Source organism: Acanthisitta chloris, unplaced genomic scaffold, assembly GCF_000695815.1.
Source record: "Acanthisitta chloris isolate BGI_N310 unplaced genomic scaffold, ASM69581v1 scaffold40878, whole genome shotgun sequence".
NCBI lineage: Eukaryota > Metazoa > Chordata > Aves > Passeriformes > Acanthisittidae > Acanthisitta > Acanthisitta chloris.
The window spans coordinates 334-12468 of record NW_008687219.1 but is presented as its reverse complement, the minus strand read 5'-3'; the positions used below and the strand labels follow the sequence as shown (position 1 = coordinate 12468).

Genomic DNA, 12135 nt, shown 5'->3' with positions numbered 1-12135 from the left:
ATGATGCCTTCCAAAAGCACATTTCTGCAGAAGTCCAAGCAGAATTCCTATACAGAAAAGCAAGGCACGTTGCACCCAGAGGATCAACAATCTCTCTATTGTTCTACCTTATGAAAAACACCTCTTATCTCAGAAAAAAAAGTGACTTAATGACACTAATGACAAAATTGTAGGAAACAGGCTAACACCTCAGAAGGTTCTGCTATAGGGAGCTGAGCATGAGGGCCACTGATAATCAAAAAAGACAAAGTACCTGACTAAACTCATTTTAGTTAACCACAAGTAGTTTGAACACACAGATACGAGAGATTTTAGGCAGCTGCCAATCCAAGCTAGACCTCTTCGTGACTTAATTTCCACCCCAATCACACCAGCAGTGTTTAGATGTTCACCTGTTTAATGGTTAATGCCTTGCATGATATTTGTTATGGACTACAAAAAAACCATTTTCACTAACTTCCTTGTCGCTTTATACTGCAGTCCCTCAATCCTGTTCCCTCTGAAAGCATGTGAAAAATATCACTCAAAGCATTGTTTACATTCATCACTTCTCAGTTTCTGAAACAAAACACACATGTGTAATAACCTTGTCTGGTTGTACTGCAGATAAACAGTATGAAAGTCCGCAAGCAACGTAACACCATGAGCAAGCACAGAAACCAACATCCTGACAGACCCAGAGATGGTAACAAGGTATCTACATAACCATCAAAACTTCCACACCTGGCAGCTGGAACTTAAATCGCGGTTTCTGCCCTTGCCAAGTGGTTCCAGAAAGTTCAGAAGAGAGGATTATCAAGGCATTTCCCCCACCCCTTCTCTCCCTTTTTTTCATTCCCAATTTCTAGGGATCTGCCAGCTGCAGAAGGCAGAAACAGCCTGTAGTTGCTCTGATTTACCACAACTCTACCTGGGCAGCCTCTCCCATGCCTCCTCAATCAGACTATGAAATCTCTGCAAACTTCAGGTGGAACTTCAGCTCTCATCTTGGAAACTCAGATTTCTTCCCCATATGCAAATCTGAGTAAAAGTAGAGCTTTTTATGTAAAAGATTACTGTCAACTGTAAAATACAATTTAGAGGAACATTCAAGTCGCCACTTGTTTCCAAATACCCTGTGTCCTTAAGGCAAAGGGCTGCATCCTTGGTGAAATGCCATGTCCTCTACACTTAGCTTTGCTGTCCTATTCTTTTCCCTCACAGTGCCTCCCTTGGCACTACAGTACCAAGCTCACTATCAAAAGCCTTGATCTGTGACAGCAGAAGAGGGATGAAATGGCACATAAGAAATTACAGCATGTCTAATTTTACCTTCCCTCTATTGTTCCCTCTATTGAAGTTACTCTTATGAAGTAATTTCAAAGGCAGAAAAAAAGTTGCAGTCTGCTTCCATTTAAATGCATGACAGTTTCCCCATCAACTTCAATAGGAGAACCTTTTATTAGGAAAAGCACACATCACTGAAATCAGACAAAATACAGGTAAGAGACAGCATTGTGATTAAGGAGGTATTTTCAACAGTGGCATAGATTTACATTGTGATTTACTCAGCCTCCATCCTATTTGTCCGGACTAGAAAAAGCCAAAAGACTAGCACATCAGCAATGGAAATAGAAGGTAAAAGACAAGGAGGGGAACTCCTATGGCTTACTGTGGTCAGTACTCACTGTGCAACACTGTGCAATCTGCCTTTCCCTTGGAAGAACAAAAGCACAGCTGTGTAGGCAATCAACTATGACACCCACATACGAGGAAGGAATGAAACTACACACTTCTCACTACACACACTTGTATCCCATTTCTTATGAGCTGTGAGCCATCATGTGCCTACAGCCAACCAGGAATCTCAAAGGCCCCACCTGCAGCCAATGGGGCACATAGGTCAGAAATCAAGTTTAATCACATTACTAAAAAGAGAAGCACAGGAGCTGTGAAGTTTTGAATGAGGTATGACCCCTGCTGTGACAAACAAAATGACTTAGTACTTAACAGCTTTCCTGCCATAGGACCTCAAAATAAAACATAAACAAAACTAAACATAGCCTGAAGTGAGGGTAAGGTCAAGTTTGAACACGCCTTAAAAACTGGAGAAAGTTGAATGTGCCCCTGAAGTTATCAGACAATGCTGGGACAGGAGGGAAAGGAACCACAATCAACATGATAAACAAACTTTAAAAATGTGAATATAAAAATAGGCTTTGCCACTGTCAGGCACTGAGATGCCTGTGTAAATTCATATATACAACTCATCTTTCCTATATTAAGAACACTGATAAATTGCCACTTTAAAATGGGCACGAACTGCAAAGAGAACGCAAGACACTGTCGCTGACTCAGGATGAAGGCCAGTAAGAATATCAAGACTTTTTAGTAAGACAAGTCTAAATGATTTAAAGAGGCCTTACTGCCTCTACCATTTTATTCCCTACCCTGCTTAACACTCTCATTAAGGCCGGCCACTTCCCAGCCACAATAGCTTTGTGACCAAGGCCATCTACTGGTGAGTGTGGTGTGTCAATTAATGGGAGGACTGTTGGCCAGATTTAATTAGCACTCATCAAGATTTAGGCACATGCATTGAAATTGTGCCAAGCAGCCGTCAGGAATTATTAAATATTATCACAGTTTTGGATGAACAAATGAACTATTAAGGCTTCCCAAACTCCATACGAGCCTAAAGAAACATGAATCCTCCCAGGGGAGAACGTGGTACTTTGAATTTCCATTCCCAGTTGAAGTGTAGTCCAGACACCTTGTGACCTCACTGTTCTGTGTACAATGAAGCAGAAATGGCATTGTTCCTAATAGAGAGATGAATTTTTTCCCTAGAAATCACCACCAAACCTGGTAACATTGTTTTCAAGAAATAATGGGGTATGAATGAAGACACTTGTAGGCTAAAACTGCAAGTATTTCAGATAGATACGTATGGGGATTTACAGGCTGCACACCATAATTACAATCATATTTATCCCCCAAGATAAAGCAATAGAAATGGAAGTCAGGCAAGGAGATGGAAGGGAAATTAAGCACACCCAGATCCTTACACACTGTGATTTCTAAGCTCATGTCCAAGACAAATCAGTAAGACATTTTGGGAGCACTAACATGCTGTGACACAGAGATCCCCACACTGTTCTACTGCTCCCAGCTGAGCATCATTATTCCCAAATCATGAAGATGTTTCTAATAAAACACTTCCTTCAGCTCTTTCTTAGGATTCTGTAACACTTAAGTTAGCATTATGATTTTTAGAGTAAGGTGTTTGAATGGCAGCACTGAAAATCCCCAAATTACAAGACAATATTCTCTCCATCTTTGTCTTAGATTGAGATGAACAAACTTCTTCTGAAGCCAATATTAGAATATAGATTCAGTTTAATTACACCGGTTTTATTCAGTGTGGAAGACCACTTTCCAAAGCAGTAAACTTAGTAACTTATGTGCCTTTTTGATTTATTTATGGAGCAATATGACAATGGGTAGGTTCTGTGTCTGATGGAGGTTTCCAGACTCCAGGATAGTATTTTAAATAAAGATTAGAGGGACGGGAAAAAAACCCAAACATCCAACTGCTTTCCCCTCTGGCCCCAACCTACAAGACATACACGACTTCAAAAGAATAAAATAGAGTATGTAAATTTCCAGCTACATCTTTTGCAGCAAAACTGTGTTATGACTTTGGAGCATGTTCATATCAAGTTTTATAGTGAACAAACCAAACCAAACAAAAACATGTCATTAATTTCACAGAAGGGTTTACTTCGCTTTTGCAGCCAAAAAATGGGGCACTCACTAGGTAAAAGGGTTGTCCTTTGTTAATCATAATAGACTCCCATTTTGATACATCCAATTGAACTAAAAAGATACTAATAAAGTAGCCCAAATTAAAACCTAAGATATACCATTACCATATACTATTTCTAGATAGATCTCTGCTCCTTAAATGTGAAAGCAGACAGTCTGAATAAAGAAGGCTTCACTGGCTTGTTTCTTTTTTTCTCCATCATAAGACCTTCTTTTAGGAGTGCATCTGCACACTTCATTAGTGTTCTGCTTTTTTCTCTTCTTACTCTGTCAAATACATCTTATTGCAGCTTCTTGCAGCACATCATTCAGTGGCCAAACTGATCACATCACCATTGAGCATCGCTCCTGCAAACAGCCCACAGACTAAACACTTTTTGCTTTGCCTCAAACTTTTCCAGATTGGCTGCATACACAATGGCTATACGTACAGAATTCTGCTTCTCCCCTGAAGACAAAGTGCTCTCTCATCACTGCACTTTGTCCAGAGGAAAAATCACAAATTCTCCATTTTAAGGCTGGGCTGCTGCTCCAAAGGCAGAACAAAATGGCATCATCATTTTGCCAAGATTTGACATTAAAAACTTGTTGATAAGTTTTAAACATTCCTCTCACTAAATTACTGGATCAAAAGAGCTAAACTATGGAAAACTTAAGTTATACCTTTCAATCACAACTACTGTGAATCACAGTAATTATACTTTACACTTTCAAAACGCTGTACTAATGTCTACAACATGTCTGGGCAGAAAATTAACTTCGTATTTCAAGCTGATATAGGGGATGAAGAAAACTGTTATGATGATCTCCTGTTGATTTGCATATAAAAGCCTCAACCTATTTATACTAAGATTCTCATGTTCCAGAAACCAGCAATCAAGCAAGAACTGGGAAATTGTTCAGTTGCAACATCTAATTTGGACTTGGTCATTTCTTTAACATGCTTTTCAAACAAAGGACTTCATTTAACTTCACTATCAGGTCCTCTTTTAAATTCGCATTTTCAACTGATTTATTTCATAAACCTCTAAACTTGGAATCGCCTATATATTACTGAATTGAAAGGAACAGGATTTTTTAAATTTCCAAAACATATGTATCTCTTTGACCCATATTCCCAGTGCAATGCTTTTTCTTAATGCAATCATGTAGCAAATACTGATAATAGCTCTAACTTTCTTAATCTCAAACATATTCAAAAGCAAAATGAACTGCTGAGGCTAGACAATCTAAGAAGTCCATCTACTTCTATTTCATCTTGCCTATTATTCAGTTATATATTGTACTGTCCCTAGGGAAAAAAAGAAACATAGGAAAGTAACTCAGAAGGGCCATCAGCCATTTAAGTGCTGCTTATCTTCAAACAGTACCATTTCTTCTTAGAATGTAAGCAGTCAACATACCCATAACACCTGCCTGAGTGAAACTGCACTGTCTAAATGCCTTGGATGAGCACTGGAACCAATTAACTTTGTACTAGCCTGTTTCAGGGGAAAAAAGACTTTATTGTAATTCTGCAGCACAGTGCAAATTTCAGAAACAATTTTTGGAAATCAAACATACAAAATTCATCTCTCTTTTGGAGAAAAGGGCAGGAAGGGAAAAAGAGAGACCCAAAATCCTGATAATTGTTACATCAGAACATTTATGATGGTACATAAAAAGGCTGTAGAAGGCATTTATTCTAATAGTCTTGGATGTTCAATCCGTGTAATTGTCCAGTCTGGTTTTGCTCCTTCTGTAAATTCCCTCTGGAACCTAGAAAAGGAAAGACAGGAAGTGAAGAGTTGTTAAAATTTACTTGATCTTAAAGAGCTATTAATACAACAAGAGATCATGCAGATGTATTTTACTTCAAAGTTATTTCTGTAAAAGCTTCTTAGACTCTAGAGTGCTTATGCCCCAAAACAGAAGATTAAAATTATTTCTATAGTAAGAAACAAAATGCACTGACTTCACTGTGTTTTGGTTCAGATGCCAGAGACAGGATCAAGCAGCAACAGTAAAGCCCCTGGTATCAAGAAACCACTGAGTTTTCACAGCAGTAACTATAAATAAAGCCTTGTGGCTGATCTTCATCTGTAAATAGAGGCTTTCATTCGAAGGGATGGTAACTGCATTGTGAAGGGAAATCATGTGCAAACACATTCTACTTCAAAATTATCACTTTTACTGAACTATACTTTAAAAAGTAATATATTTTCATAATTACACCAACTATCAAGTTCACAGTAGCCCTGAATCTCCCTGAAAGAAAACTCCACAACTGTCAATAGGAGAACGAAACATCCACCCCTATTTTTAAAGAGTAGCCTTCCTACTGTAGTCATTAATGCCTTTCTCTCTGAGCATGTCAGTTTCGACTGCTTGTCATCTAAAGGTAATTCTGAGCTTCAAGCTGAATATTCATATTCCCAAGTAACCTGCATATCGTGGACAAGAATAAGACAACATCATTGCTTTGCAATTACATACATATCCACTCCTGGAAACTGTCTTCTTCAGACATGCAAATACTTAACACTGGGCTCCCAAGGCCTGTAGTGTCTTTGCCCATTCCTGTTTAGCTTAAGGAACACATACTTGCAAAGGTCTCTCTCCTGAGGATTGGGAAAATATTTCAGGCTTTAAGGGAAGGCTCTTAAGGTTAATGGAACCTTAGAGGCCTCCAACTCTAAGGAAGATACTGAATTCAGCTAAGGGTTAGATCCACAAAAAAAAACATCCAGGAAAAAAGCACTGGTGTCCTCACAAGTGTTACCTTTGTTTCAGAGCTCCTCATCAACTTGAGCCCATACTTTCCATTTCAAATGTGGGTGTAGAAATCATTGATCAATATTGTATTTCTCATACAAAAATCCTCACTTTTCTCAACTTCTGAGAATTTTATTTTCAGCACATTTTTCTAACTGTGCAGCTCTCTTCTGCACTGCTTTGACATCAGTATGCTAACAAAGACATTACTTACAAATACTCTTATGAAAATCCATCTATCCAATGTGTGCTTTGAGGGCTGGGATCAGCAGCATGAATTGTCTGAACACCAGGTGATGCTTGCTTTGTTCTGACCTTCTGCAAAAAGCGTTTGGCTAAATAATCTCCTCTTTCATGAGCTACTTTTTCAGCAAATTGCAGTTCTGATTTTTGTGGGAAGGGACAAGTCAACAGCACTACACTTAACTACTTGGCTTGACTGCATTGCTGTTAGCTGTGCTACAAGAAATGCAAAAATAATAACTGACCTACTGCCTCAAAGCTGCAGAACAGTATAGGAAAGGATCAGAAACCTTATTCAATGCTTCCTGACAGAGAAAGAGTTCCCATTATGTCAACTCAGAAGCAAGGTAGTAACATAACGATTTCAGGGGCATTTAAAAAATTTGGCCCTAAAATCAAACCTGGAATGCTGGATAAGAATGAACTTCGATTAGAATCAAGGTAAGTTAAGACACACCACGTTCTGCACTGGCACACTCTGAATGCTTATAGTTCCCCAGCTGCTTACCACACAGCTAGCACATGTACAAGGGGGGAAAAAATAAGGTACAAACAAACTTACTCATAGTTTGCTGTTAAAAGATGTTTTTTTTCTTTTGTGCTTTCATCTCCAAACACCATCTGGAAAATTTTGGTTCCACCAGGTACTTCATCAGGTAGGCTAGCACCATTCAGGTACCAGAAACACATCAGGATGCTAACAAACTTTCTTCCTGTTGGAAATAAAACAAAGTGTAAGCTAGATCTCGTGTTTCTCATTGGTCAGATACTCCTATTTGCTGCCTAGTATATATTCTAATGAGACCCTGGAATGACAGCTGACATCAGCTGTAAAAAATATAGGATATCACAAATGGTACAGCTATTTAAAACCATATTCATGTTGTTTAGCAACAATAAATTCACACTCTGCAGAAAGGTATGTATTTTATCATGAGTGTGGCATGGTATTTATATATAATAAAAAAATATGAAAAAAAGCTGGTTCCCATAAGGTCTAAACCTAACTGATATGACAAAAATACATAGAGTAGCTCAAACTCAGGAGCAATCTAAGAGTACAAAAACATCCCTTTCTCTCAAATCGGGGGAAAAAAGCTCACTGGGTCTGACAACTTAAAACACTCAATGGAAGACCCATGGTTAGACTACAGATCATCTCAGCTGTACCTGACAGTGAATGGAGCACATAAGGCTGGTATCCAACCAAAATAAAAACTTACTTGAACTCACCTCTAGCTTAAATAAAACAACTAAGGACTCCTAGAATAAAGTAGATTCCATTAAAAAGACTAGAACAGCAAAATGTATTTCATTATCCAGCCTTCACTACTCTTCTTGGATAATGTATTTTCATTGTTGAAGCATATAGTATATAGTAGTGGTTTTGAGTGTTTTCAGATTGCTGAGGACTAATAATATAAAAATCTGTACAAAAGAAAAATAAGCAAAACCTAAAAAGAAGTCAAAAAAGTACCATGACATGTTAACAGTAATCTCTGTTTCTGGTTTAAAAGGAAATCAAGAAATTATATGACAAAGTACAAACAGAAAGCAAGGAATGAGAAATAGTACTCAAAAACACATCTGTAAGGAAAATGTGTTAGCATTAGCTTAGCAGCAAGACCAGGAAGTAAGACTGCTCACTGCTGAAACGTTTTAGGATTCTAAACATACCATCATCATCATAGTAAATGCGAACATCTCCTTCTGTTGTGTACATGATTGCATCAATGTCAGCTGCTAAAGCATCCCTGTGGCTGTCAGGGAGCAAAGAAATCTTTTCCTTCAGCACCTGAAGCACCTAAATTCAGAAAAACTGTCACTTAGTTTTTCATTAGGAAATTGAAGTAACAATCTTTTTCTACTACAGCACATAAAATAAGCTAAAACATTTGTCCAACACACACAACAGTGGAAATTTAGCACTGGGAAGTTTAGGCACTCCTAAAACCTAATTCAGCAATGTTGAAGAAGGACATTTACAGCTCAAATCAATGAAACCCAAGTATCTTAAAAAATGTTTAGAAAAGCAGCAGCTGCAATGCAAGGCACATAAGCCCAGCAAACACCAGTTTAGCTTCCACAATTGCACCCTCTGCCTTCTCACTGTGTGTACGTTCCTTAGCTTTTGATTCAATTATTTTAGTTATCGTTCACAAATTTCTTCAAAAATCAGTTTCATTACCACTAAGTTTATCTTTTCCATTCTCTGATCCACATCCTTTAGAAAACGTTTAAACTCTTACAAATCAGTAAAGACTGAAAAATCATTGCTCTGGGAATTAAGTTCCATACTGCATTTGCATCCATAGTATCCCAGTGTCCTAAGACCTACACAGCTATGTTAGGTAGGAAAACAGTGTAGTGCACAAACTGACCAGAGGCATCGCCTCAAACAGCAAATGAAAAAGTCACAAGGAAGATGAAGCTGTGCAGCACTTATTTTTAACTAAGACACAGTTTTTTACCCTAACTTGGTTAGCGATTTTTTAATAACAAACAAATCCAGAGGTTACACGGATGCAAGAGCTAATCTTCATTAGAAGACAGTGGTTTCCAGTACATTTTGCAGGTACAAAATTCACTGGCTAAAGAGAAAAACAAAGCAGTGTGGTATCACCGCCTCATCTACTACATCCTCAGGTTACATGACGTCTCCAGATCAATTTAAACCTGAAAAATTTAAGATGAGCAGAGAAAGTTCTTTTGAGAGGAAGCAGAGGAGATGCTCTTTCAAAACATTTGCAAGAAACAAACTCACATTTTATTGCTATCTGTTCAGAGAGAAGAGGCAAGATTGTTCAGAGGGGATGCACTAGAACAGCACCAGTCTTTGCTGCAAAGGCATGGGTGGCAATAGGATAGGCCACGCTGACATCCTGTAATAATGCAGACATAGACCTGGAGTATCTCCTCCACTTGACTCTGATGCATCCCTCCATGCCCTGGGAAGGCCAAGACAACTTCAAGCAATTAAAAATCCATAAAAACACAGAAAACACAGCACTGATGTATAACTAACCAGATTAGCCATATCCCTGAGACCATGACATAAGACTGCGGCCTTCCAGCCAAAAGCAGTAATCAGCTGTATGATCTGCTTGGGGGTGGGAACCTATCAGTGCAGCAGAGATGAGTACAAACCAGTTCCTTTCCTCATTTGAATTCTGGTGCACAGATTGAATCAGCTTCAGCTACCTGCCTACACCCAGAGACAAGCAATTCCACCTGCCGTCCAGAACCCACTGCCTTTCAATCCTTCCTCAGGCACCAGCAATCTCTTTTGCATTTGGTCCTCATGCTCAAAGTAAAAAAAATATATTTTGTTTTAAATTCAGTAACTTTAAATTAAGTTTCATGCCTTGCAATTAAACTCAGAAGCTGCAGGAGGAACACCTGCCCTGTTCTAAATTACGCTGTTTTTCTCAAATGACACCAAACTGGCAGTACCTGTAGACAATGCCAGGCCAAATGCATGTTAATTCATAGTGGAAAATAAATTGCTCCAACAGGAGAAGGAAAGCATTTACCTCTTTTGACACAAGTTCATCCAGCAGGTCAAGTTTACGCTGAGACAGCAGCTTCGAAACAACAGAAAAGGCCTACCAAAAAAACCCCAAACATGAGCAATTAACTCTAGGTTGACTTATTTTTCAGACAAATCCATCATTATGTGACATGCTACCCAAATACTCCATGATTTAAGATCTCAGTATCTGCAGAGAGTATGACCATTGAAATGTAAGCCCTCTAGCACTACAGAAATGATTTCCTGAACTGATAAAAACATGAAGTTTCTTTTCAATCTCTCATGTAAAGCATCAAACCTTTCCATAATAGTTAAGTAAATGCATAGCTTACTTACAAACAAAAAGCTTTGCAGTGTGCTGTATGTCGGTTTCACTCTTTTTGATTAATTCAAACTATGTATGTCTTTCCCTGTAAAGATTTTTCCCCTGTCCCCTTTTACAGCTCATCTCCTGGTTTCAGTCAAAACCCAAGCTCCGATGTAGACATTTTCATTCAGAAATCTGTTTTAGTCTCTAAACTTCAGGAAACTCCACTCTCCTTTTCCCCTCAGTTTTGCAGGTGTATTGACATACAATAACGCCTCTATGTATTCAAACAGTGTGTTTCTGCAGGACAGTGTGGTTAGGACTCTACAGCGACTACAAACAAACAAACTTCAGTCAAAACCCAAGCTCCGATGTAGACATTTTCATTCAGAAATCTGTTTTAGTCTCTAAACTTCAGGAAACTCCACTCTCCTTTTCCCCTCAGTTTTGCAGGTGTATTGACATACAATAACGCCTCTATGTATTCAAACAGTGTGTTTCTGCAGGACAGTGTGGTTAGGACTCTACAGCGACTACAAACAAACAAACAACCCAGAAACAGTGTGTTTCTGCAGGACAGTGTGTTTAGGACTCTACAGCCACTACAAACAAACAAACAAAAAAACCCCAGGACAAGGCAAAACAGATGGTTCTGCCCACAGAGCAAATAATATGGTGTAGGTGCTGGGTTTTTTGCTCTCTTGAATTGATCTTAGTCACTTAAACATTCTATTCCTTGTTACCTGATGTGTTGTTTTGAGCTGGGTATTTTTTGTTAAAAGTAAATAAATACAATAATTGAAAGTTTCACAGCAACTAACTCCAACTTTTACATGATTAATGATTAACTATCATTACGTCTTTGACACATTATGCTGACAAAGCTTAGTGGGTTCATAAATTTGGAGAAACAAAACACATGCACCAGCTACAGCTGCTACCTTCCTAAACTTTGTCATTCTAGGAAAACCTGCGAAGAGAAGACACATTTCCCCTTGAAGCTTCTGTAATATTTGGAAATACCTTTCTTCATACTGCTTTTGTGGGTAGCTAAACCAGCTAATTTTAATTCCAGTGGAATATGGGAAAAGAAAACAAGGAATTACTGAAGAAAAGCATAACTCCACTCACCTCACTCAGAGTGAGGTGCCTGGAGTCGGCTGTGGGGAACTCCATGTATTTTACAGGAGAGCACACAGGTGCCACAATGTCCACAGGTGACATCAGACTGGACACTAGGAAGAATTTCTTAACAGAAAGGGTGCTCAGGGAGGCGGTCGAGCAACCACCTCTGGAGGTGTTTCAGGAAAGACTGGATGTGGCACTTCGTGCCATGGTCCAGTTGACATGTTAAGTCACAAGTTGGAGGAGATGATCTTGGAGGATTTTTCAACCTAAATCACAGAATTATAGGGGTTGGAATGGACCTTCGAGATCATCTAGTTCCAACCCTCTGACACAGACAGGGACACCTCCCACCAGAGCGGGTTGC

At 38.8% G+C, this 12135-nt stretch overlaps 1 protein-coding gene across 1 annotated transcript in view; it reads right to left on the bottom strand.

Annotated features, from left to right (window-relative positions):
* Positions 1-5131: 5131 nt before the first annotated feature.
* Positions 5132-12135, bottom strand: part of LOC103807746 (chromosome unknown open reading frame, human C2orf47) — a 7331-nt gene continuing 327 nt past the window's right edge. The window contains exons 2-5 of the mRNA XM_009080492.1: positions 10338-10409; positions 8482-8608; positions 7367-7517; positions 5132-5565 (exon numbers count right to left, since the gene is read on the bottom strand). Of these exons, the coding sequence (XP_009078740.1) occupies positions 5487-5565; positions 7367-7517; positions 8482-8527 (276 nt within the window). The 5' untranslated portion in view covers positions 8528-8608; positions 10338-10409 and the 3' untranslated portion in view covers positions 5132-5486. The remainder of the gene's footprint in view (positions 5566-7366; positions 7518-8481; positions 8609-10337; positions 10410-12135) is intronic.